A 24,802-nucleotide genomic window follows, 5' to 3' on the forward strand; every position below is an offset into this window, starting at 1 on the left:
AAGTTCAAAACCGAAACTACTCTTCAGCTTTTGCACGTCTTCCCCACCCCTTTAATAGTTTGGCACTGTGACTGCGACAACGAAACGCACTTTGAATATTTGCGTGAATGAAATAGAATCAACAAACTAGACGAACGAAATGAAAGCCACGAAGGAAGAGCACACAAGTTGAAGGACGGGACGAAAGTTAGTTTTCGAACCGCACGCGACGTGCAACAGCCGCCAACTGATGGGTTTATCTGCCAGTAGCAAGTGCGCGCACCCACACAAAGCCGTACACACCGAGACGTTAGTGTCACACGCACTCACACACACACAGGCACCCACACAGAAACATCTTACTCACTCTCTCGCACTCACATTTGTTGATAACAGTATTTCGAAATTCGAAATTGCCATCAGCTGCTATTTCTGCCTTTGCCGTTGCCACCGCCGCGGCTGCTGCTGCTGCTTTTGATGATGATGATGTAGCTGCTGCTGCTGTTTGTTTGCTTTGTATACAAACAGTGGCCATGCTTTGGTAGCATCCTCCAGAACAACCTCAAACAGAATCACATTCACATTCCACCATGTTGCATATGAACCCAAACGCATGCGCCTTTAAGTAGGCAACACTTTTCTGTGTGTTCATTTCCTTACATTTCTTTTCGGTGTAAATGAAAATGCCGCCGCGCGTTGTGTGAAGTCTGACAAGTTAGAAAGCTTCTTTCGTTGTTATCTTTATTGTCCTGCAATATATATATATATATGTGTGTGTGTATACTTATATATTTTTGCTTAAATTGGTGTTTTGGTTTGAGGCTGAAGTTATTGTGGGGGGTGGGGAGGTGTGACATAAATTAGTCACATTTGACTTGCTCGTCCTTTAACCTAAGTCGGTTAAGGAGGCCAACTTAACTTTGGCAAGTTCACGTGCCTCCATTCATGATAATGGCCAGCGCTCTAATGAATTATAAGCAAAGTTTTTAATTAAGCTCTTTATGGCGTGGTAAAGTCATATGACCAGGCTAAATGACCCAGTTATTTTTTTTCCTTAGGCTAACACTAACGCAAGATAAGACTTAATAATTCTTCCTCTTTTTTTTAGAATGCTAATAATAGGCCAAGGTAAGTCATTTTCAACTTAGTATTTATATTTACAAAGTGCTGCTAATAAATAAAGGATTAAAGTCCACTTAAAATTAACAACTAAACATTAATTTGCTTAAAGTAAGAATGTCTTTATATTATTTAAAATTTTTAAATCAGTTTAAAAAGAATATATTTAAGTTTTTTAATAAATTGTTTAGCCTGTTTTGTTTTATTGCTTTTAACTTTGTCCATATTTTTTTAATTTGAAATTTTTTCCAAGAAATTTTTGTTGATTTTCGCAAAAGACCAAATATTAAAAACTCATCTGAATTTGACATTTTAGTTTTGGCCTTGCATTAAGCCTTGCAATTCCTGGAAAAGCGTTAGGCAATTTCGTTGTGTTGACCATGTCAAATGAATTCATGTGAAAATTGAAAAACTAACGAAATAAACCTTGGACAAATATGTAAGTGTATATGTATAAAAAAGGATGGCTGCAACTGAGAGTTGCGATGATTTATATGAAGCCAACCCAATTCAGAGCCCAGAGTAGCCCAGGGCAAAACTTATGCCTCACACCAAGGATATGTCAACGGCAAGGATATGTCAACCAGCGAAGAGTTTTCCCATTGTGTCTGTTATCAATTGGTGTTTATCAAGGACAAGGCAGCAGTCTGTGGAAAGGGATGGACGGAGATGGCTTCAAAGATGTTTACAGACATTAAAAGCAGACACAAACAGATAAAAATATGAAAAGACGGCAAACACAGTGAAACAAAATTGAATACATATTCTCTGTTTGATTCAGTACACTAACTGTATTATGTTGTTCAGTGTGATGACAAAATACTCTACATACATAAGAAGAATATGGCATTTGACCTTGTGTTAGGGCCAGAATGTCAATTGAGTTAGAAGTTTCGACCTGAACCTGGTTGCACATGTTGCCCAGATGACAGAATGAGCAATCGTTTCATCATCCATGGCAATGACTGGGCGCATATCCTTCTGCCTTTTCATGTCTTTTGACAAATTTTGGTATTTACATGTGAAAAGTCGCCCGCAAGAAGCTGGAAGTTGCAAATGTTGATGTATAGGGGAAAGTTTTTTATTCAATTGACCCAATTACTAAACTTTTCTTCAGTTACTCCTTTGTTGTCCTATAAAGAAGTGTCCTTTCTTTACATACTTCCTTTGTTCTGTCTTTTTTTCTTTTGTTTTTTAATTAATAAACATAAATGGAATTGCGTGTGGCTTTAATTGAGGTTAAGCAATTGAACGAGCGCCACAAAGACATTAAATTGTTTATAGAGCAAGGTTATGGGGACAGCGACGAAGACGGTGCCAAAACGAAATTGTTCAATTTTGAAATATTAGTTTTTATGCAAAAAATGGAAGCTCTGTGTAGAAACGAAGGTAAGCTGTGACGTTTTGAAAGTTAATGCGAACAGTCAGATTAAGGAATTGGATCAAGGTAAGTTTTAAGTATCAAGTAACTGCTTATTCTGTGAATTTGAAGCAAACTCATTTATTTATTTATTTATTCATTTATTTATAATATACCAAACCTTTTAAAATCCCAAATTAGTTAAAGTTAATGTAGTCTTCCTGTTTTGAATATGCCATTAAATTCCAAATTGATTGCGAACTAAAGTAATAAAAATACCTTACTTATTTTAATATATCATTGTAATTGTAACTATTTCTCTATAATTTAAAATCATTAGCTTTAAAAACAAAGTACCGAGTTGTGTTAAGTTTGCAGATGGAATTTTAATTTTTTGAAATGTGCGCCAAAAGTTTTAGCTGAGCTGGTAACCTGATAGTGGAGCAAGAAAAAAAGTGGTACCAAAAAGTGGGTGCGAGTAAACAGTCCTAAGGGTGCGAGTAATAGTGCTAAGGGTGCGAGTAATTAAAAGGAATCCCCTGTTTTTCTCTGTGTACTTTCGGTGGGCGAATATTCATTTTGGTTGGGCGAGTTCGTTTTGTTGGCCGAATTCGTTTTGGGTAAGCGAATTCACCTTGTGTTGTTGTTGTTTTTGTTTTCAAAGTGAGCGGTCGTGCGGTCGGTTAATTTCTTGATTATAAATTCAAATTAAATTATTAAAACCCAAAAAATTGTTAAGAAACTCTTCATTTGCATTGATTGGCCAAAACCGACGCTGACGGCTGCAAGGTGAATTTTTTTAATCCTTCAAAATGGATATGTTGAAAAGGATAAGTCCTCTCCGCCCACCTACACCAAAAAATACAGTTCTCAGCTGTGCGCGTGCCAATAATTTTTTTATACAAACAAATTTGTTATCAACATTTCCTCTTTCTCACTTTGCAATTGGCGCCAACTTGACGGCAGTGCAAAAAAACAAAACATATTTTCATAATGCAGTAATTCAAAAAAGGGAAAATAATAAAAAACCGGTGATAAATGTGAAACATAAACAAAACGGTGATAAGAAAGGTAGAGAGAGACAGAGAAAGAGAGTGTGAGAGAAACTGCTACCTTCCAAGGCCCTCACTATCAATGCGCCGGCAACAGAAAAAAAAATTAAACCAAAAAATTCTCTCACCTGGCAAAAGGAATGCAACAACAACAACAACAAGAACTACAACAATGGCATTATCAAGTTAAACTTGTTAAGCAAGTTGAACAAAAAATAAAATAATGAATATTATAAAAGGCTCAAAAAGAAACTACCAACAAAATAGAGAACTCTTAGCACCCGTCCCCGGCCAGGCAGCGGCAGAGGCAGAGAGTCGCACCGCTGCTGCTGCTGCCACTGACCTTTATTTGACTTTTAGCTGCCGCCGCGCGCTCTGGCAATGAAAAAAAAGAAACAGACAGCATTTCTCTACTCTCTGTCTTGCCACACACGAACGAACGAAGACCTTAACTCGCCCCAGTATCTCTGCCCCCACTTTCCACTCAGTCTTTTTGCGGTTGAAGTTGCAACTCGGAGTCGAATCAATTGACACCCGCGCGTGTGGCAATCCTCAAAACAGTTATTCCCCCCGTCCGTCCGCCTCCAGACACAAACACACACATTCATCAATTGCCATTCAAATTAATTCAATAATAAATTAAAACCGAAAATTCAACAACGTAAGCAATACAATATTGAACAATTGCCAAAAAATAATTGAGCGAAAGAAAGAGAGATTCATGATATAAGAATAAGTTTATCTATTCTTGCATTCTGCACTTTTACTTTCGCGTACATAGATCGAGTATATAAATCCGAGTACCTGCCCCTTACAACAATGCGTTAATCACATTTTATCACTTCTCCAACCTTTGTCATTTGCTGTGCGGGAGAGTGAGAAAAATTAAGCACTTGAAAATTATTTACATTGTGCAACAGTGGGACTGATTGCGAATATTATATTATTTATGATCGTAGAGCCGTCATAAATGTAGTGTAGTTCGATTTATCAGTATTACCGATACGAATTTAAGAATCTTTATTGCAGAGTGTTGTCATTTAAGGACAGCAAATGCAATTACAAATTGCGGAAATACTCAGAAATGCATTGGGATCAAAGAGTTTTAACCGAAACAATGTTTTTTAGCAATGGAAAATTGTATGTTTTTCGTTATCTTAATCAAAGCAGATTTATAAATCAAAGACTTGATCTAAAAGTTATAGATAATTCCTGTTTTAAATGACCCTTTATCCTGTTATAGCGGAAACTTCTCCAATGTATATGTTTAAAACTTCACAGACTTGGATTGATCTCATTTAGAAAACTTTTCTATGCATACCTTTCTTATATGATGTAACAAAATTTGCATGTAAATTTCTAATCTTTTGAACCATGTAAAACTATTTACAAAATACAATTGAACTTTGAATTTGGATTTGTTGTTTAGTTGTGAGTTTTGCAAACATTTTCCGCCTTCACTTTTCTAAGAAGAAGAATTCGAAATCGTCATTATTTTTCTGGCAGCTGTCCATATGTTGACCATTTCCGAGAACTATAATTAGATGCGATGGATATATACTTGATTTTAAGTCTATATACATACATGTATACATGATGCAGACACAATGCGAGTGTCAGGGACATGGCAAACATTAAGCTAATGTTGTTAATGCTAACGTGCATCAGTGTTATCAATAATGCAATCGATCGATCGATCGATCCTATGGGTGGCCGAGTGCGTGATGATGACGACAAGACGCCAGCAAACCTGAGCTTGTAATAATCTAGGTCAGGCGGCAGCTAAATTTAGCTGACACTATCAGTACGCTACCAGATCTCCGACTAAGCAGTTGTCCCAGCTTCAGAGCCCGCTTCAAGATGATGCGTCGTCAAATGTCCTATCGCTTTGAAGATCAAGATGCCTCGCCGTATGCCTTAAAAGTTGGGGCCAAATAAAAAATTTGTCATTCCCTTTAGGGTGCATTGTTAAAACAAATTCTTTTTGCCTTATCTTTTCAGATGAATCGTCGCTTTTCGCGTGTAGAATCCGGCGCGGATTTAAAGGACTATTTCGATCGCGGTGATATAGCTTCGCGTGAGAATCGCTGGAATTTTGAAGTAGCATGGGAGGTGGCCAACAAGGTCGGTGGCATTTACACCGTCATTCGGTCCAAGGCTTATGTATCCACCGAAGAAATGGGCGAACAGCTGTGCATGATGGGACCTTACAAGGAGAATTGTGCCCGCACTGAGATGGAGGAAATGGAATTTCCTCGTGGCAATCCTTTGCTTGATGCTGTGAATAGTCTGCGTTCTCGTGGCTATAAAATCCATACAGGACGTTGGCTAGTCGATGGCAATCCGCAATTGATACTCTTCGACATTGGCTCGGCCGCATGGAAATTAGATCAATTCAAATCGGAAATGTGGGAAAAATGTCACATTGGCATCCCACATTTGGATATTGAGACAAATGATGCTATTATTTTGGGTTTCATGATTGCCGAATTTCTGGAAGAGTTCCGTAATTTCGCAGTATCATATTCCCAGAACAATGGCCTTAGTGCTCCGCGAATTGTGGCCCATTTCCATGAGTGGCAAGCCGGTGTCGGTTTGATAGTCCTAAGGACACGTCAAGTTGAGATTGCAACTGTTTTTACGACCCATGCTACGCTATTGGGTCGTTATCTGTGTGCTGGCAATACGGATTTCTATAATAATCTCGACAAATTCGCTGTCGATGAGGAGGCGGGCAAACGACAGATCTATCATCGCTACTGTCTGGAACGTGGTGCAACACATTTGGCCCATATATTCACCACCGTATCGGAAATCACTGGCTACGAGGCGGAGCATTTGCTCAAGAGGAAACCAGATATCATAACGCCAAATGGTTTGAATGTCAAGAAATTCTCAGCTATACACGAGTTCCAGAATTTGCATGCCGTGGCCAAGGAAAAGATCAACGAGTTTGTACGTGGACATTTCTATGGGTAAGTAATTGCCATAAAATACCTACCTAAACGTTCTATTAACGATTTGGATTTTGATTTTAGCCACATGGATTTCGATTTGGATAAGACCTTGTACTTCTTCATTGCCGGCCGATATGAGTTTGGCAACAAGGGTGCCGATATTTTCATTGAGTCGCTTGCCAGATTGAATGCCATGCTAAAACATGAACGTCCCGACACCACAGTGGTGGCCTTCCTCATTTTCCCAACGAAAACCAACAATTTCAATGTGGATTCGTTGCGCGGCCATGCTGTGATTAAGCAGCTACGTGATACCATCAATAATGTCCAACAGGCTGTGGGCAAACGTATGTTTGATACTTGCCTCAAGGGTCACATACCCAATGCCGATGATCTGCTGGAGAAGGATGATCTGGTGAAGATCAAACGTTGTATGTTTGCCATGCAACGTGACTCTATGCCGCCAGTGACTACGCATAATGTGGCCGACGATTGGAATGATCCCGTCTTGTCATCGATTCGACGCTGTCATCTGTTCAACTCAGTGCATGATCGCGTGAAAATGGTCTTCCATCCCGAGTTCTTGACCTCGACCAATCCATTGTTTGGCATCGACTACGAGGAATTTGTGCGTGGCTGTCATTTGGGTGTGTTCCCCTCGTACTACGAACCCTGGGGCTATACACCAGCTGAATGCACGGTGATGGGCATACCCAGTGTGACCACAAATCTGTCCGGATTCGGTTGCTTCATGCAGGAGCACATCAGTGATCCCAAATCCTATGGCATCTATATTGTCGATCGTCGTTACATTGGCCTCGAGAACAGTGTCCAACAATTGTCTAGCTTCATGATGGAATTCTCACGTCTAAATCGCCGTCAGCGTATCATTCAACGTAATCGCACAGAGCGTCTCAGCGATTTGCTCGACTGGCGTACTCTGGGCATTGTAAGTAACTGGTGATAATTGGATTAATTTGTATGTGATATACATTTTTCGTTTTGTTGGCTTTCACAGTACTACAGACAGGCAAGGGTTAAGGCATTGCAGGCCGTCTATCCGGACTATATAGATGAAACGACTTTGTACGGTTCACGGAATAATTTGATTTTCTCGCGACCCCACAGTGAACCGCCAAGCCCTACCTCATCGCGTAAGTCTAACAGATTAGGCATCATTATAATCATAGTTTTCTCAATCTAAAGTGTCATATTCTATGAAATTTTCGCATAACTACAACCTTGAAAAATCATTGAGATTGCAAAAATTAAAATCGATTGAAACGATTAATAACAATATTTGAAATATTTCCATTCTCACAGGCCACACCACACCAGCTCCATCGGTCCATGGTTCCGATGATGAGGACTCTGTGGATGAAGAAACCGAGCTCAAGGAATTAGGCATCAAATAAATCAAACAAAACAACAACAACAACAGAATGATCAAATTACACAATAATTACACACACATATGCGCAATATTATCGTAAGTTTTATTTAGTAATTTTGTTTCTTCACATTGTTCAAAAGAGGTTGTAGGGGGCAGGATAAAAGCCCCCCACCTCTAACATATGGAAAACTATCTACCTAAAATGCAACAAGTGCAACTATCAATTTTTAAGCGCCAATCGAGATGAGAACAGATGAAAAACTCTAATATTCAATGTTGTTTAGTCTATAAGCAGAGAAATTTACTATATATTGTCCCCCTCTCCTCAACCCTCCGCACACGTCTCTACGAAGCCTGCCTGCAAAACAAAACAAATTGTTATTTAAACCAATTAAATTATATATTATTATAAAACAAAAACATACACACACATGCATACATACATACACTTATGTGTGGCATATATAGAAAAATTTCAATTCTCATAAAAATTGACACGTTATCAAGGTTTTCGCATTAATCTTAACGTACAACTACTACATGATGCATAATAAACCTAATCAGAAATATGTTTTTCCTCAATTCGTTCCGTTAAATGTCAAACAAAATGTTAAATTATGTAATAGAAGATTAGAAAATTGTTAACGTACAATAATAATAAAAGAAAAGAAAAATAAACACCTATAACAAACTGCCTCAATTAACAATATATTTGTGTACCTTCTATATCCATCCAAATGGGAATATATTGTATTATCATTATTTATATTTGACTTGCGCAAGGTTATCTGTACCCAGTTTTCTATGCCCATCTTAATGAACCTGTTCCGATCATACAACATGTTCGTTGGATGTAGGTTTGATGTAAAAAAACTGATGAACGTTGAATTCTTATCTTATTTTCACCTACATACGTCAAAATTTCATCTGATCATTGTTAAATGATTTCATATTGTAAATATCTGATAAAGCTTCAAGTTTGTCATTGATGAATCATAATAATGAATATAATTTAAAGTTTTTTTTTTGCAGTATATATGTACTTATCTAGTCGAATGGAAAATTTTCAGTCTTGTGAATCTTTCAGATTTTCATTAATGATCACATTGAATTTTTTTTGGTTTTGTTTTTGTTTTTTGAAAAAAAGAAGCAGACTAATTATTTTATTCGCAAACAAATTCTTGAACAATGAGTGTATGGTTAGGATAGTGTTGTGGGAAATCTCATGTTGTATACAAATCAAATTTGTTGTATTTTATTATTAATATTATATTTATTAAGTGCTAATACTCAAAAACTGTTGGAATTGCGTTTGCTGTACGAGGAACGCATGAATTCTCGACGACTCTGGCGTCGTCGTCGGCGCTGTACCTCTACACCGTAATCGTCGTCATCATCCTTTTTCTGGCTGCCATTCTCCAAGTGAGCTGGAGGCTCAGCATCACCATCGCCACTGCCTTCATCGGGTTTGGGGCAATCTACCATTTGATTGTTGTCATCGAAGCATTTTTGTGTCTCCAGTATCCAACCGCTATCGGAATTTGATTCGCTGTCCACTTGCTGCTCATCATCTCCAGTCTGTTCGTAATCATACCCGAAATTTGGATTCTGGATGGGAGCATAAGGCATATAAATCATGGGCATAACAGGACCCATAAACTGACCCTGGAAACAGCCAGCGCAATGACTAGGTAGGCCATTCTGTAGAATGTATCCATAAGGCAGCTCCAAGCAACGTTGGCAACTTGCACGTTTCACTCGGACATTCTCGCCCTGACACGAGACAAAGGGCCAGGTATTGCCTGTGTAACGACAGCGATTGCCTTCGGTGGTTCTCTTGGAATGACGGCTATGAGCCTTTCGTCGCCGTGGAACATACTCAACTGTCTCGTGGCACTCTGTAGGCTGCTCCACATCGCATTGGACTACGCGGCGGGCCAACATTACTCGGGCCTGACACCGTTCGCCACACACACGCTGACGACTGCGCTCCTTGCAGTTGTCCTTGTGCTCACATTCTTTTGAGCGTCGCACTACATAGCAGCAAGGACCCTGCTCATTGTATCCCAAGCCGAAACGTCCACCCACATGTGAGACATTTTGCTGGACTTGCACATTGACCTCGTTTCGATTCTGTATATCGTGTTTGATAATGTTATTTATCTCGTTCGTTAGTCGTATGATATTTGTGGTATTCAGTGGCACTTGGGCAACAGGTTGTACCGCATAATCAGTGTCATTGACTCCCTGAACCACCAAAGGTTTCTCATACAATTCCGGGCAGAGTGGACACTCGGATTGACAGGTGAAACTCTCGGCACAAACATCTAGACAAGATTGACGATTATTCTGGCATTCCTCGTAGTCACGCAAAGTGGGTTTCTCATAGTTCTGCAATGGGGTTTGCACCACAATTTGATCCTTCACCGTCTCACTGGTGGCGTCCGTTGCGAATGTTGGTGCCACCAACAGCATAATACCGAATACTATGATTGTCAACATTTCATTGGAGCTGCTGGTGTCAGAGATAAGATAAGAACAATATTCTTATGATGATTTAATTGGCATTCGGTAATTGAACCTAATCCCCAAGGCCGACAATTACACGTCATGGTTCGGGAATGTCAACTTACCTTCGCTTGACAGTCGCCTCTAAGTATGGCTAGATGATTAAGATTAATGTTGGACGACTGTTATGTTATGGGGACGCACTCCTTGTCTTAGCGGACACTCGATGGACGTCCGACGATGTGGAAACTTTTTACTCTACTGCAATGGCCGTTAGAGCTTTTCGCTTTCTGCACCTCCACCACAAATACAAAAATACAGAAACTAACTTTGCCAAAATGGTAAAAAAAGAAGGCAACATGTTATCGATTAGATAACATTATCGTAAATACAAAATTGATTATGTTCCTCTATCACCTCAACCATAGATTCCTTATGGAAGAGAGCCAAGAGGTAAGCTTTCACTCATCAAAAACTCCGAAAATATTTAGCAAATATTTCGCTTTTTTTGTTGTGAATTTAATCACTTAACACTTTAGTTTTATTGAACATTTATTGAGTAGCTGCGTCTAATTGATTGGGGATTTAAATATAGAATTTATAAAAAAAAAAAAAAAAAAAACAAAAACAGCAAAATTTACATATGTACAAGCATAGCTCGAGAATTTTATCTATTCTTGATTATGATTGATAAAAAAAATGAAACCCGAAAACGACAATTTCGATATGAAGTAAAAGAATTTATGAGTTGTAAACAAATTTTACTTATTTAAACCAACCATCCTCGGTCCGACATCCCACTTTTCCCGCATACTGTTGACAAAATTGCTCCTGATCATAGAAGGCACAATTGTGGCTACTGCATCGATAGGCATAGCAATAGCTGGAACAGCTGGCCACCAAACCCGCTGCGCAACCGCTGCAATCACGATGTTCTACAGGAGATAAAATGAATGAAGTTTTTAATGTTTTGTGTCCAGAAATTTACTTCCTACCTGTGGTTGGATGTGGAGGCTGTTGCCAGTTTGGTGGCATTATGAGCATTTCATCATCACCGTCATACCATGTAGTCACATTAGATGGTTTTAGGACAACTTTCGAGGCACTGCAAAAGTCTCCGCATTGTTGTTGGGTGCGACTGAAGCATTTCCAATTGATATTCTCCACTTGACCCCGACAGATGCGGGGAGCAATTATATTACAACATTTGGCAGTGCCTGTTGCTGGAGCAGGGCTTGAGACTTCGACTTCGTCCTCATCGTCTTCGTATTCCTCGGAGTCGACGGCTGCTCCAGGTGTCAGAGCGATTGATGCATTTACCACTAAATTGTTGACATTGTGAATAACTAAATCGGCTCCCGCATTTGCTTTTGGATTGATGATTGTCTTTTCCAGATGGATGGGTCCTAGCTCAATGGGTTTGGGTCTGTCACACCTTTGGCCAGTCCAGATGGTGCCTGATGGGCAACTGGTCTGGACACAGCGTCCATTTGAATAGGTACCGGAACTACAGTAAACCAGGCGACATTTGCCATTCAGTTGAATTGTGCCCTCGGGACAACGAATAAGTGGTGCCGGCGGAGGTGTCACTTCTGGAACGGGTGCCGACGGAGTCGTTTGAGCTGGCTCAATCGACGGAGAAGTGGTTTGAACAGGTAAAGTGGGGGGAATCTGAGTTACTGGATCATTTGGACAAGGATTCGGTTGAACAGGTAAAGTGGGAGGTATCTGAGTTACTGGAGCATTAGGACAAGGATTTGGTAAAGTTGGAGGAATCTGAGTTACGGGACTATTTGGACAAGGATTTGGTTGAACAGGGAAATTGGGAGGAACCTGAGTAACGGGATTATTTGGATTAGGATAGGGTAATGTAGGAGGAATCTGAGTTACGGGACTATTTGGACAAGGATTTGGTTGAATAGGTAAATTGGGAGGAACCTGAGTTACGGGATTATTTGGATTAGGATAGGGTAATGTAGGAGGAATCTGAGTTACGGGACTATTTGGACAAGGATTTGGTTGAATAGGTAAAGTGGGAGGAAACTGAGTTACGGGATTATTTGGATTAGGATAGGGTAGTGTAGGAGGAATCTGAGTTACGGGACTATTTGGATAGGGATAGGGTAAGGTGGGAGGAATCTGTGTTACGGGACTATTTGGACAAGGATTCGGTTGAACAGGGGACAAAGGATTGTTTGGAGTCGGTTGAACAGCATTAGGCGGATAAGGGAAGGGTCCAACAGGTTGATTTGGGCAGGGATTTTGGCCCGTCCCAGAGGGTGGCACCCAACCAATGCCTGACTGTCCACCGCCAGAACCAGGATAGACGTTGATAATTATGTTGGAGCAGCCTCCATTCACATAAACTTGACCTAGAAGTTAATCAGCAAGTAAAATTCTAAGTATCACTTGAATTCCACAATTATTCTCACCGCTTCCGCATTGCGAGCCGTTTGGATGGACGCAAACTCCATTTTGCAGGATACTGGGGGGGATTACAGGACAATGGCACACATTGAGAATTTATGTAGATTGTATTCACTGGACATTGAGCTCTGGCCAAGGCGAAGGCCACCAGCATCACCAGCAGCAGAACTTGATAGGCGGACATACCGATTAAAACTAAGCAAATGTTGCGGAAGCGCTCGGAGATTCTCTCATCTCAACGCTAATCTGAAAAGCAGCATCACCCCAATCTGTCTGAAAGGTTATCGCCGTACAGGGACAATTATGTTTTGCGTTTAGTTTGGCCGTCAAGTGGTGCTAGTTCCAGTGGTGCTAGTTAGTCGCCATTCATTCTCAGACAGCGGAAGATCATAGTTGGAACTCGCAATGTTTGGCCAACATTTTCATTGGCTATGCTTGATTTGCGCAATTTTGGGAAGCCTAAGTTTGGCGGAAGGTTATCAGTTAGAAACCACGGGTCCGGTAAGGCTGGACTGGGCTTTATTTAGTCATTTTAAAGTATATTGTGATTTGTTTTTATAGTTGGGAACATGTCCCGAGGGTCATGAATATGTGAATGGCTTGTGCTTCACAATAAACAGATGCCCCGATGGTAAGCATTATGATTACGATCTGTGAATGAATAATTATACTCGTAATAATCATACTCGTGTTTCCGTTTATATTTAGAATATTATCTAAAGTCGGATGGATTGTGTTATCCAAAAAATCCAGTGCCATGTCCGTTTGAAACGACAACTGAAGAAGTTACTGCAACTACAACGGAGGAACCTACAACAACAACAGAGGAACCTACATCTACAACAACCACTGAGGAGCCTACAACAACAACAACTACAGAAGAAACGACAACAACAACCACAGAGGAACCTACAACTACAACCACTACTGAAGAACCTACAACTACAACAACCACTGAGGAGCCTACAACAACAACCACAGAGGAACCTACCACAACAACAACTACAGAAGAAACGACAACAACAACCACTGAGGAGCCTACAACTACAACAACCACTGAGGAGCCTACAACTACAACAACCACAGAGGAACCAACTACAACAACCACTGAGGAACCTATTACGGAACCCCTTCCAGTACTACCACCCATTGTCGACCTGCCTCCCGATGAACAAGTTCGATGCCCTCCTGGCTCTATTTTCTTCAACGAACAATGCCGAAAAATAGTCTGTACGGAAGGAGAGTACTATGCGGGCCGCTGTCTTTCACCCGCCTGTCCCACTGGAACTGTGTGGCATGGCAAACGCTGCCAGCCGCCTGGCTATATAACCACCATATTGGAGATCGACAATGTGATTCACAATCGTCATGAATACACGGTGGTCACAGAGAATGTCAATAAGATTGAGCACAATACCCTGGCACCTAGCCAGCCAGAAACTTTGCCACCATCTCCGATTATAGAAACCACGACACGAGGGGGATCCTGGTACTTCCCTCCGATTCCAACCACTGACGCAACAACCACCACTTCATCGACAACAGAAGCTTATCCCGATTCAGTGCCGCCATCTGGTTGCTGTTTGGTCAAGTCACCGAGAATCTGTCGGAACTATTCCCCCAATTGGGTGTGTTCCAGCCGCGATTTGAAGTTGTGCGACCCAAAAGTCTGCACGCGTCCTATTATCTATCTAAAACCTCCGCATATAGTCGAAAGCGACGATCCACCATTTTTGATAATGCCTCCAAATCCTCCACAATTGGTCTGCTCCACACCCGAGTGCAAGGAGGGCGGTAAGTGTTGAATAAGTGTTATTTCAACATTAGTTTCATCAAAGTAATTTCACAACTTTTAGATATGTTGAATTGCTCTGGCTGTAAATACAATCAACGGGAGACTTGTTCAGCTGGCTGCTACAATTATTTCTGCCCCACTGGCATTTGTGAATTCATGAATTCGGAAGAGTTTTGTGCTTTATATCCAGGTGGATTTGGCTGCAACAAACGCGATGGTTGCATCTGGAATTGGTGTACCGAAAAATGTCATTGAGAAAGACAGAATTACATTAGTTTTTATAAGTTTTGCCTTTATTAAAACTGTAAAGTCTCAAGAAAATTTCAAATTTAACCCCTTCTTTAATAACGGTCAATGTTGCTTCGATATTGGCGAGCGAATTGATTTCGCCGTGTTCGATGTGAATTCGGGTATTTCGATGTGGCTCAGTGTTGCCATTTTGGCTTATTTTAAGCTAGATCTGGATTATTTCAAAATGAAATAGCTTGGAAAGTGGTTAAAATGCTTATAGCTTGAAATCTAGCTTATTTCAAAATTCAAAAAGCTTATTTTGGTTTTAAAAAAATTTCTACATAAAGATTTTTTTTTAGAGATTATAAAGTATTTTTATAATCATTTAAAGGGGCAAATCAAACTAAAATAATATTTCACGGTGACTTTTGGTATATTGTGCAATTTTGTGCCTAAATTTATGGTTATATTTCGTTATTAACATTTGGTCATACTACAGCAATATTGAGCGATAATAAGTTTTGAAGAAAATGGATTTTCTTGCCGTACACAATATGCTACGTGCAAATAAGAACCTGACTGAGATTATTTCTTTATTAAAATTTTTAAATTACTTAAATATTGAAGAAATTGTTGCTCAATTTGCAAAAATTCATTTCATAAATTGGGAGGAAAAGAAAAATACTTCTTAGTTTTGGGCCGAGGTCCTTAATTATAAGGATGCTGGCAGAAACAACACTTTTCGGCAGCTAGCATTATTTACTATACACATTCTATTGACTCCTTGGTCAAATGCTGCTGTTGAACGCTTATTTAGCCAAGTTAACATCGTTAAAAGTAAATTGCGAAATCAATTAAATGTTAATGGTTTAAACGCAATTTTATAATATATAACGTTTGTTTTTGAAATGATTGGCTATTTAGTGTATATTTGATATATTCCTTTTAATTTTACAGATATGGAGGTAAATGTTTACTATTACTACTCGAGATTTCAGTGTTGAAAAGTGGAAAAATCGTGTAAAGCTAGATTTCAGTGTTGTCAAACGCTATTTTTTATTTGGCGCGCTGTTTGACTGCCCTGGTAGCCAAATATTTTAATCTAAACTCAAAAGTCGAGGAATATTCGGCTCTCTGGCAGCCGAATATTGTATTCTAAACTAAACTCAACAATATTTTCGTTTGCTGAGAATAGTGCTAACAAAAGATTCAAAAAGCCCGCGTATTCGAGTATCCAAAATTCGGCATTCGGCAACACCATCTCAAAATTGAACAGCTTTTTTTAGCCGGAAAAAGGTACTTTTAGCTATAGTCCCGCTAAAAATATTAATTTTCTTTTGTTAATTACTCAAAAACTACGAAATAAATCGCCAAGGCGCACCTGAGGTCGTGCTCGTGCAATTTTTCTCTTTCGTTTGATACCAAAATTATGTAGTTTAAGCGCGTTTTGGGCCCGAGTAGTAATAGTAAACATTTACCAAATAAAATTTATATTATATGTTATACACCAAGTGTTTTTATGGTTAGCTTATTTTTAAGCTTTTTTTTTATATATTTAGCTTATTCTAGCTTATTTTTTCCTTAAATCTAGCTTATGGTGATTCTAAATTTCTGGCAACACTGATGTGGCTTCGGGTGTTGCGGCGAGAGGGCGAATTCATTTCGCCATGTTGTTGTTTTTTTTTTGTTGTTGTTTTTGATTTCGAAGTGAGCGGTTGTGCGGTCGGACGGTTACGAATTTCGATTTGAATTAAAAAACCCAAAAAAGTTTTGAAAAATATATGAAAATTCGCTCAAGTGCATTTCGAAAAAAAAGCGAAAAATACGCTGTGGTTAAACATTTTAAATTTAACACGTTTAAACGGTACCTTAAGGTAATTCATATTCAAATATTCAAACAAAATTATTAACAAAGTGTCGTCAACGCGCAGTGCATTTTTGTGAAGCCGCCTCCACGCCCCCCGTTGCCACAATCAACACGCTCGCTCGTGTCGGCGTTTCGTTTAGTTTTTGTTGCAGTGCTTTATTATTATTATTATTATTTGTTGTTGTTGCTGTCGTCGCTGCTGCTGGTAAAGGTGGAGACAAACGGTGGCGTCCGTTGGAGCCGCAAGTAAGAGGTACGATGACTATAGATGTGTGTTCCCCTGTGTCTGTGTGTGTGTGTGTGTGTGTTTGGGGGTTTGTTGTTGTGCTTCTAATAGCATTTGCTTGTTGTCATCATCACATTTGAGTTTAGCCGTAATAAAATTTAATAAACAAAACGAGAAATAAAGCTCAATTGTTTGAAATGCAAAAATTTATGTGCAAAATTTTTGCATGAAAGAATCAAAAAAATGAAAAGAGGAAATAAACCATAGAAACTTCCTGCTTTTTGCCTTTTGCTCTTTGCAATTCTTTCTCTATGCTCTCTCTCTTTTTCTCTTTCTCTTTCGCCACCCCCCACTCGGTTACTCATAAATGTTGCCCTATTCTCTGTTTTGCCGCAGACAACACGAGCATTATTGCGGCAGTACCTACCAATCTCTTCCCCCATTCAGCTATCCACCCAGATCTCTCACCCATAATGTATGGTGGGATTGGGCGGGGAAGGAGAAAAGGGGATTGCACACACTCACGGAATGAAAGTTTTTTTTTTTTTGTATTTGTTTTTGTGATTTTTGCTGCTGCTGATGTTGATGTTGCTGATGTTTGATATTTGCCAGAGTGCGGGCGTTGAAGTTTTTAGTGCAACATTCTTCCAGCTCCAGAGGGAGCTTTCAAATGGTATGCGTCTATGTGTATGTGTGTGCCTGTGTGTGTGGCTATTATTAAAAATCCACACCTCCTACCTCAACCCAATGTTACATATACACATAACCAATACATCCATACGCCCCCGCATACACATACATGAAGAGAAAAGGAAAAAAAGAACTATGAGGCGTTGGCGTTCGTTCCGGGCACTACAAAAAGAAGAAGAAACAGCCATTGAGCAAAAAAAAAGGAAGAGATGAATGGGGAGAGAAAGAGACAGAAAGAGGGAGAGAGAGAGAGCCAAGCAAGATAAGAGAGATAAAAGAGCTCGATGGTGGGAGATAAAATGTATAAGTTAATAAATAAATCAAATAAAACAAAAAAATTTCAAATCTCAAACATAACGAAGGCATTTTGGCTCAGTAAGAATGTGCCTACACCGCACTTTCTGCGCCCCTTCTTTGTAGCCCAGTGAAAGTGGCGTTATTTTTACGAGGAGAAATATGGGGCTGAGACCCCCACAAAAAAAAAAAACTAGGGAGAATTTTATTTATTTATTTGATTAAAACATGTTGAATATTGAGATAAGATTGTTAAGATTAACTTATTTACTTTATAAACATTGGAATTATATCAGCATTTCCTGTAGAATCAGGAAATAGAATAAAATTCAATACATATAAAATACTCCAATGACAGTACTTTTAATGAGTAAATGAATAACTTTTAATTTTAAAGGATGAAACACAAGAAAAAAGGAGAATAAATTCGTGTATGGATCCTTAGAGTATGCAACAGTTTTTACATACAAAATCTCCTTTGTGCTCTTTGATTTGCATAATCTAGCTAACCAATTTGTTTCATGTATCTAGTTTTATTTAAATAGTCAAATAGTTAATCAAACATTTTTAAATACTATTTTGAAAGGGAATACCAAGTAAATGTTAGCTTTCGTCAATCAAGGAAAGAAAACCCCCTTTCCGAACAAACATTCCCAAATGAGCTACCTCCGTTTAGCACTTGTTAGACATAAACGCTACCGCACATTTGCCATATGTGCCCACCTCACCGCCACCACCTCTACATTTAGCTCTCCACCTTACCGCATCGACGTCAATGCCGCCCAACCAAACCACCCAAAATTCCAATTCATTCTCCTTTCTGGGTTTGTCATAAAGCGTTTTACGATCTCCATCTCTCTGTTTTTATGACAGTTAAGCTATTTTGCGTATGACATGTTTGACAGATGCCAGTGCCCGATGCTGCTGTCAACACCGTTGTTAAATGCAGACAATTCCGTTCCCCTCCGACAAAGCCCCTACCCCGGCCCTCTTGTCTGTCTATTGCCAAACCAAAAGGCATATATACACTTATCGTAGCCTTTTCTTCACGCCTTTTGCGCCAAAAACAAAGTTTGTGTTTGTTGGTTTATTGTTGCCTAGCGTCGTTTTAATTTCAGCGCCTAAAGGCATGTTGGCTAGTGGGTTGAACGTGCGGTGGGGGGGTGGTGAGTGGCGGTTGCAGAGTCATCTAGGCTAGAAAGGGCCCAAAAAGCTGGCAGTTTGGCAGCTACTTTTACGCATGTTTTCGCGCAGTAGCGCCCAAAAAGATGTTCATTGCCGTCATCGTCGTCGTCGTCGACGTTGTCGTCGGCTTGACACAAATTTCTGTCTGCCAAATGTGGCAAAAACTACACCAACAAAAGCCACAACAACGAATAACTGGGCCACGCCTTCAAAAAGAAGGAAAAAATAAAATAAAAGCAAAGAAGTGGGGGAGTGAGTCAGGGGAGGCGGAATAAAAGAACCATAGGCAACGGCAACAACAAACAGCAGAAATCAACATCAGCAACTGCCGCTTGGCTTCTCGAATGTAATTGCTTGCCACAAAGTAAATGACAATAGCGCACAAAAGGCACAGTGGAACCAAATTGCCTAAGAGAAGATTCCGAATTCCAAGATGTTGGTTAATTTAATATTAATGATCAGTTAAATATTTATAAATGATGGAAAGTCAGTTATTCCAACGATTCTTTTTTGTCTGGAGAGGGGAAATTTAACTAAAGAGGTGGAAAATCTGTCAAATCAAAGACTTGACTGCTTTTCAATGGGGCTTTAATAAATAGAGGTATATACATATCTATATACATACATATATTTACTAACAATTTACTATAAATTGTGTTGGATTTGCCCAAGAGCCCAGACCCTTCTTTTGGTTTAGGAGCGCTATTCCAAGTACTCAACTCCAGTCAAAAGCTTTCGTAAGAAAACAATTATAATCTTTGTTAGATTCTCTGATCATAATATCGAACATATCGAATTTAAAGCTTTAATTTCTTGATTTATTAGCCAAATTGCTTTAACCTTAGAGTCAACCACGGTGCTTAAAAAAAACGAGTTGTTTGGGGGGGCTGAATGTAACTAAAAACCGCAAAGCTTGTCATTGCCACGCTGCCCGTTTTTGATGTTGTTGCTCTCTCTCACGCCGTCACAACGCACTGCCACGCCCTTTCCCTTGGCCACCGCCTTCTTCTACACTCGTCAATTGAATGGTTGTGTCAAAGCTGTTGCTTCCGCTCCCGTGGTTTGTGTGTGTGTAAAAGTATCTCTTTATTGTTGTTGTTGGTTGTTACTGTACGTGGGCGGCTTTCAGCATAAAGAGCAAGGGGGAAAAAAATAAATAAGAAGGCGAAAAACAGAAAGAGGAAAACGAAAAAATAACAACAACAAATATGAAACCTTAGGCCAAGTTTCAAGTTTTCAAATGTTTTGCGGATGACGTCGTCATCGGCGTCAATCAAATTTCTAAGTAAGTTTTTGTCGTTGCATGTGGCTGGTAACTTCAACTTGAGTTTAGTTTTTCTTTCGCCACCACACACCCACACAAATACTCTCCCTCATTTCCCTAGACACACACACACACACACACACACACTCAATGCAAATTGATAAGGCAAACAAACATGCAAACATTTGCTGCTATTTGACTATATCGAATATCGTTTGTCGTACCATTCATTTATATTACTTTACTTTATTTTGTTCGCTTTTTTGCACTTTATACCCTGTATCTGTGAAGTGAAAGAGTTTTTGAGATCCTCTGAAGGATGAATGTCCTTGTACTTGTAAATAAATAAACGGTTACTATCTACTTTCAAATTGTGTATTAAAAGTAATACATAGGTACTTTTGGTTGCCTAGCAACATAGTTGACATGACTGGCTAGCAACATAGCATTAATAGTTAGCAACATTATTGAATTTTCAACCCACAACTGATGGGTATTCAAAGGTCGAAGCCTTTAGGCTGTTTCTAGTGTTTGTTGTGGTTGTTGTCGTAGCTCTTTGGCCATTTAATATTCATTTATTCAGCCATGTTTATTTATTTATGGTTTTTTTTTGTTTTGTTGTTGTTGTATGTATTTGTTGCTGCTGCTCTTGCTGTTTGTGTTGCTGTTGTCTCGCATTGGTTTGATTTGGCTGAAAACCCGAAAACGTGAAATCGCATGCGAGTATTAGCCATGGCCATGATTTTGATTTCGGAATTTGAATTTGAGTTTAAGCCAGGCAATTTAAGCAGCCAAAAAAACAAACAAGTAGCAGCACTTGGCACCTTTTTTTAAGGTTTTTAAATGTATTTGTGATACCCTTGTAGGGAATTTGCTAATGCATTATTATAGTTAGTCGGATTGAGGCATATGGGGAAAGAACGAGACAAAGACAGAGTGGCAGAGCGAGAGGTGGAAATCATCTAAAATAGCTAGCTATCAGATTGAATTCGATTTGATTAATTAACAATCAATTTTTTAGAATGTTAATTGATGTCTGGGTAATCATTAGCATTGCTTTTAGAATAGTACAGTCGCATGAGGGGTAGAAAGAGATAAACAGACGTTTTAGAGACTTATGATCGTTGATATATTTTTACGGTTATTGCACAGACATTTACAGCTATCTAACAAGCTATTTATGATAGTTGTATGTAGCGTATATCAAATATGAATACAGGTTTCGATTTCCAAGAAAACTAAGACCTTTCAGGGTTTGTTTTTATTATGGCTTATAGATCGTTAGATTATTAGTATTTCGTTGTCACTTAATTGAAACTGATTGGAAATACTTTAACTGACTATTTGCAAAATTTGTTGCCTTTCTTGCTTCACAGAACCTTATAAAAAGTGAAAGATGATAGGAATCTTAAGATATAAGAGAGACTTAAGGAATAAACATATATGTTTTCTTTTAATTCTGATGTTGGTCCTTTAGATTTTAATCTTTTAATACTTTAGCCTTATCATTAACCATCTCAAATGATTAGGCTTTGTGTTATTAAAAAAATCCTCAAGGCTAAAAACTTTGCCAAGTTTCCTGCGACAATTCCAAATACCTTAAGGGTGATTACCTGAGAAAATGTTAATTAAAATCAATTTAATTAATTTCTTCAAGACTTTGCATATATGTAAATACATACATTTGTATTGTAGATAGCTGTATCTATATGGATTTTATCTTATTTACTTTTCGGTTTAAGCACAAAAACCCAAATTAATTGAGATATTGCCGACATTTCCATTGTTTGAGAATTGCGGCAACTGGTTTATGTCTATCTGTCTTTGTCTCTGTGTTTGCCTGCCATTTAACAATATTTAAATATTCCAATTTAATGAACACTCAACATATCTCATTATGAACTTTTAAATATTTAGATTTAGATGTAGATATGTATATTTGTATGGGGAGTACTAAAACGATGCCATTGGGACACATAACAGATACAAACAGAATAGAAACAAAACGAGAAACGAAAACTGAGCAGCTCCAACCTGCCCCCCAGGCTTCCCCCACTTCAAGGAAAAAAAAAAAAGAAAAGTTTTTCGTAGCTCGTGAATTCTTCTTTGTGTTTCACTTTTTTCTTCTTTTTTTTTTGTTGCTTTTGATTTTTCTTTAGCGGACACCAAAAGAAAACACACGAAATGGAAACACAAAAAACACAGTGAAAATTCAGTGGGAAAATTGTCGCTGTCTGCTGCAAGATTACAGCAGCAGCAGAGGCAGCAACATTCAGCAGGCTGCAACAGACTCAAAACTAATTAGTCGCGTTGCATTCAAACTGAAATTGTACTTTTTGTCCAACCAGAGTCATTGTCTCCCTCTCTATCGCACTCTCTCTTTTTTATCTCTCTTTTTCTCGGCAGTGGCAACTGCAGTTTTCGATTGAGTAAGACTTTCATCGGATTGTGCAACAACATGAAAGAAAATGAAAATGCAGACAACAACAAATTCAGTTAACTTCAGTTACTGTTACACCGACTGACTGCCTCTGAGTGTCTGACTGAGTGACTGACTGACTTAATTCCCTACATTTTTTGTTTTTATTGTCGACTACCTCTCAACGTAGGTGATACGTTTGTATGTTTGTGTGTATTACATATCACTACACTCGTTGGGGCCTCTTTGGAGCCTCTTTTCAAGTAAATTGGTTTTCCATTTGTCTTCTTTTTGTTGTCATTGTTGTTGTTGTTGTCGTGTTATTATTGTTGCATTGCAGATGACATTTTTTTGAGCTGCACTCTAAGGTGAAATGAGATAACAGGTGCAGGTTGACATAATGATGAGTTTGAATATAAGTACTGTATACCTATTATAGACTGTCTGATAAGCTGATTGAACTTCGATTCGCCTGTCTTATTGCTTATTAGGGCTAGGCTATTTTTAAATGTACCTAATATTTATTTATTTGTGATTGTAATATTCGCCTTGGAAAATCAGATGTTACACATTTGGCGCCGTCTCTCTAACGATTAGTTGCACAACAAAAAATCATCACCAATATAATTACAACTTGCAATTCGAGTACCAACATTTATTGTATAAGATTTCAGTGATCAAACACGGATCCTCATTTACCGAGGACTGCTGATCTTTATCTTCTGCTTCTTCAACAAGAATTAGAGATATTAATCAAAGTTAGAAATAGAATAAATAGACGATTTCTTCCATTTTTGTTTTATATTCCTAAACGTTTTTCAATATTAATCAATCAAATTAAGCTCCAAATCAAGTTTAAAAGAACGAAACTAAATGTATTCATAATAGAATAAAGTATAACTTATGTATATCATTACATAGTCTGTAATCCTTTTGGATTCCTCCTTGGCTGAACTGTTTCATCTCCCTTATCTGTGTTGTAAACAAATTGTGGTTTAAGATGAACTACTACCTAAAGCTATTAATGGAAAGACTATAAATACAATTGGGTTCGAAACTGTCTTAAGTCACATTCATCTTTCAATAAATACAATACAAATTCTTTTGCCTCATATATCATTTCGGACCCCATCAAATTTGGTTTTCTATTCTCTTGATAAGTCATAAAAAGATGGAAACAAATCTTGAACATTCATTATGTATTTTTAAACCATCTGTTGATCTCTCATAAATACATTATAAATAGGATAAATCTTTCAACAGCTTTTGCTCACAATTCAATTGTTGATTGGATGGATCACTGTAATTTAGAAGCCAACAATAGACTCTGGCTTAGTTGTTGTATCCTATGGGAGATTACAATCTCAGCTTGCATTATATGAACTTTTATACATATAATATTAGGTATAAAAGAGAATCATGTAATAAAAATAAAATTATTGCATTACAACTGGCGCTGGATCAAGTCGACGGAATCCGCCAGAGACTTAAAGCATTAATGAATGAATGAAACCGTCTTAGAGGCTAAGCCGGCTTGTCCAACTAACCGAGAGTGGGAAGAATGGGTCAACTGGAGGCACAGGGCGATGCGGGGAGTTGTTGCGCTTGGTTGCGCGTCAAATTTGCGCGCGCCCCAAAGACACAATAAGAAAATAAAAAAAATATATACACATAAAAAAAGAAACAGACATTTTGTGATACATTTCCATACAAAAAAAAAAAAAAAAAAAGACGAATACGAAATGCTCAAGAAGATGAGGGGAGGAAACAAAAAAAATGACAATGTTGAGAGGTTTTTCTTAGAGAGTGAGAGAATTCTTTGGGTGTATGGTATGCAAATCAAGTAATTTGTCTCCACACACAGCATTTGTGGGGTTTCCAACAGCAAAAAAGCAAAAAAAAGAGAGCAAATGAGATACTGAGAGATGAAGGGAGAGAAACGGAGAAAAGAAAAAGCAGATGAGGCAGCCACAACTTCCGGTGTCATTTTAGTTTTGTGTGGGGGGATTTTTTAAAAATAAATTACAAAAAATAGT

At 38.6% G+C, this 24,802-nt stretch overlaps 5 protein-coding genes across 10 annotated transcripts in view; 3 read left to right on the forward strand and 2 right to left on the reverse strand.

The window, feature by feature from the left end:
* The first annotated feature begins 3,104 nt into the window (after window positions 1-3,104).
* Window positions 3,105-8,567, forward strand: Glys (glycogen [starch] synthase). Of its 2 annotated transcripts, none has more exons than XM_068299769.1 (5): window positions 3,105-3,247; window positions 5,512-6,485; window positions 6,549-7,416; window positions 7,486-7,621; window positions 7,791-8,567. In XM_068299769.1, the coding sequence occupies exons 2-5, from the start codon at window positions 5,512-5,514 to the stop codon at window positions 7,880-7,882; spliced, it is 2,070 nt and encodes a 689-aa protein (XP_068155870.1). In that variant the 5' UTR covers window positions 3,105-3,247; the 3' UTR covers window positions 7,883-8,567. The 2 variants fall into 2 exon arrangements, with proteins under 2 accessions (XP_068155870.1, XP_068155869.1); XM_068299768.1 differs by lacking the exon at window positions 3,105-3,247 and adding an exon at window positions 5,359-5,433.
* A 537-nt stretch (window positions 8,568-9,104) lies between these two features.
* On the reverse strand, window positions 9,105-10,691 carry LOC137584742 (uncharacterized). 3 transcript variants are annotated; one of them, XM_068300290.1, is made up of 2 exons: window positions 10,494-10,691; window positions 9,105-10,372 (listed from the first exon to the last, which is right to left on the reverse strand). In XM_068300290.1, exon 2 carries the CDS (start codon window positions 10,360-10,362, stop codon window positions 9,151-9,153), a length of 1,212 nt encoding a protein of 403 aa, XP_068156391.1. In that variant the 5' UTR covers window positions 10,363-10,372; window positions 10,494-10,691; the 3' UTR covers window positions 9,105-9,150. The 3 variants fall into 3 exon arrangements, with proteins under 3 accessions (XP_068156391.1, XP_068156393.1, XP_068156390.1); XM_068300292.1 differs by having other exon boundaries at window positions 9,105-10,406; XM_068300289.1 differs by having other exon boundaries at window positions 9,105-10,375; window positions 10,494-10,690.
* Window positions 10,692-11,004: 313 nt separating this feature from the next.
* On the reverse strand, window positions 11,005-12,979 carry LOC137585935 (uncharacterized). The gene is made up of 3 exons (XM_068301967.1): window positions 12,868-12,979; window positions 11,364-12,740; window positions 11,005-11,303 (listed from the first exon to the last, which is right to left on the reverse strand). The coding sequence occupies exons 1-3, from the start codon at window positions 12,977-12,979 to the stop codon at window positions 11,134-11,136; spliced, it is 1,659 nt and encodes a 552-aa protein (XP_068158068.1). The 3' UTR covers window positions 11,005-11,133.
* Window positions 12,980-13,166: 187 nt separating this feature from the next.
* On the forward strand, window positions 13,167-14,911 carry LOC137584567 (proteoglycan 4). Its single transcript, XM_068300023.1, has 4 exons — window positions 13,167-13,296; window positions 13,357-13,426; window positions 13,504-14,589; window positions 14,652-14,911. The coding sequence occupies exons 1-4, from the start codon at window positions 13,201-13,203 to the stop codon at window positions 14,843-14,845; spliced, it is 1,446 nt and encodes a 481-aa protein (XP_068156124.1). The 5' UTR covers window positions 13,167-13,200; the 3' UTR covers window positions 14,846-14,911.
* A 1,618-nt stretch (window positions 14,912-16,529) lies between these two features.
* The window catches only part of LOC137584612 (uncharacterized), a 28,556-nt gene continuing 20,283 nt past the window's right edge, over window positions 16,530-24,802 (forward strand). Inside the window, exons 1-2 of one of the 3 annotated variants that reach the window (XM_068300097.1) lie at window positions 16,530-16,695; window positions 16,753-16,941. The gene's annotated coding sequence lies outside the window, so the exon portion shown is untranslated. Of the gene's footprint in view, window positions 16,942-24,802 lie in introns of all 3 variants that reach the window. The other 2 variants (XM_068300096.1, XM_068300098.1) reach the window with 2 other exon arrangements.

This window comes from Drosophila tropicalis, unplaced genomic scaffold (assembly GCF_018151085.1).
Source record: "Drosophila tropicalis isolate 14030-0801.00 unplaced genomic scaffold, ASM1815108v1 contig_878, whole genome shotgun sequence".
In the NCBI taxonomy this organism is placed as follows: Eukaryota; Metazoa; Arthropoda; class Insecta; order Diptera; family Drosophilidae; genus Drosophila; species Drosophila tropicalis.

Bases quoted from the DNA above. Each gene is read 5' to 3' on its own strand.
- LOC137584742 (XM_068300290.1), bottom strand. From the start codon at position 10,362: ATGTTGACAATCATAGTATTCGGTATTATGCTGTTGGTGGCACCAACA.
- Glys (XM_068299768.1), top strand. From the start codon at position 5,371: ATGATGCGTCGTCAAATGTCCTATCGCTTTGAAGATCAAGATGCCTCG. The intron at 5,434-5,511 runs GTTGGGGCCAAA...TTATCTTTTCAG, and splicing joins CCTCGCCGTATGCCTTAAAA to ATGAATCGTCGCTTTTCGCG. The intron at 7,417-7,485 runs GTAAGTAACTGG...TGGCTTTCACAG, and splicing joins ACTGGCGTACTCTGGGCATT to TACTACAGACAGGCAAGGGT.
- LOC137585935 (XM_068301967.1), bottom strand. From the start codon at position 12,979: ATGTCCGCCTATCAAGTTCTGCTGCTGGTGATGCTGGTGGCCTTCGCC. The intron at 12,741-12,867 runs GTAATCCCCCCC...ATTAACTTCTAG, and splicing joins TCAATGTGTGCCATTGTCCT to GTCAAGTTTATGTGAATGGA. The intron at 11,304-11,363 runs GTAGGAAGTAAA...TATCTCCTGTAG, and splicing joins GCCTCCACATCCAACCACAG to AACATCGTGATTGCAGCGGT.
- LOC137584567 (XM_068300023.1), top strand. From the start codon at position 13,201: ATGTTTGGCCAACATTTTCATTGGCTATGCTTGATTTGCGCAATTTTG. The intron at 13,297-13,356 runs GTAAGGCTGGAC...TTGTTTTTATAG, and splicing joins AGTTAGAAACCACGGGTCCG to TTGGGAACATGTCCCGAGGG. The intron at 13,427-13,503 runs GTAAGCATTATG...GTTTATATTTAG, and splicing joins AATAAACAGATGCCCCGATG to AATATTATCTAAAGTCGGAT.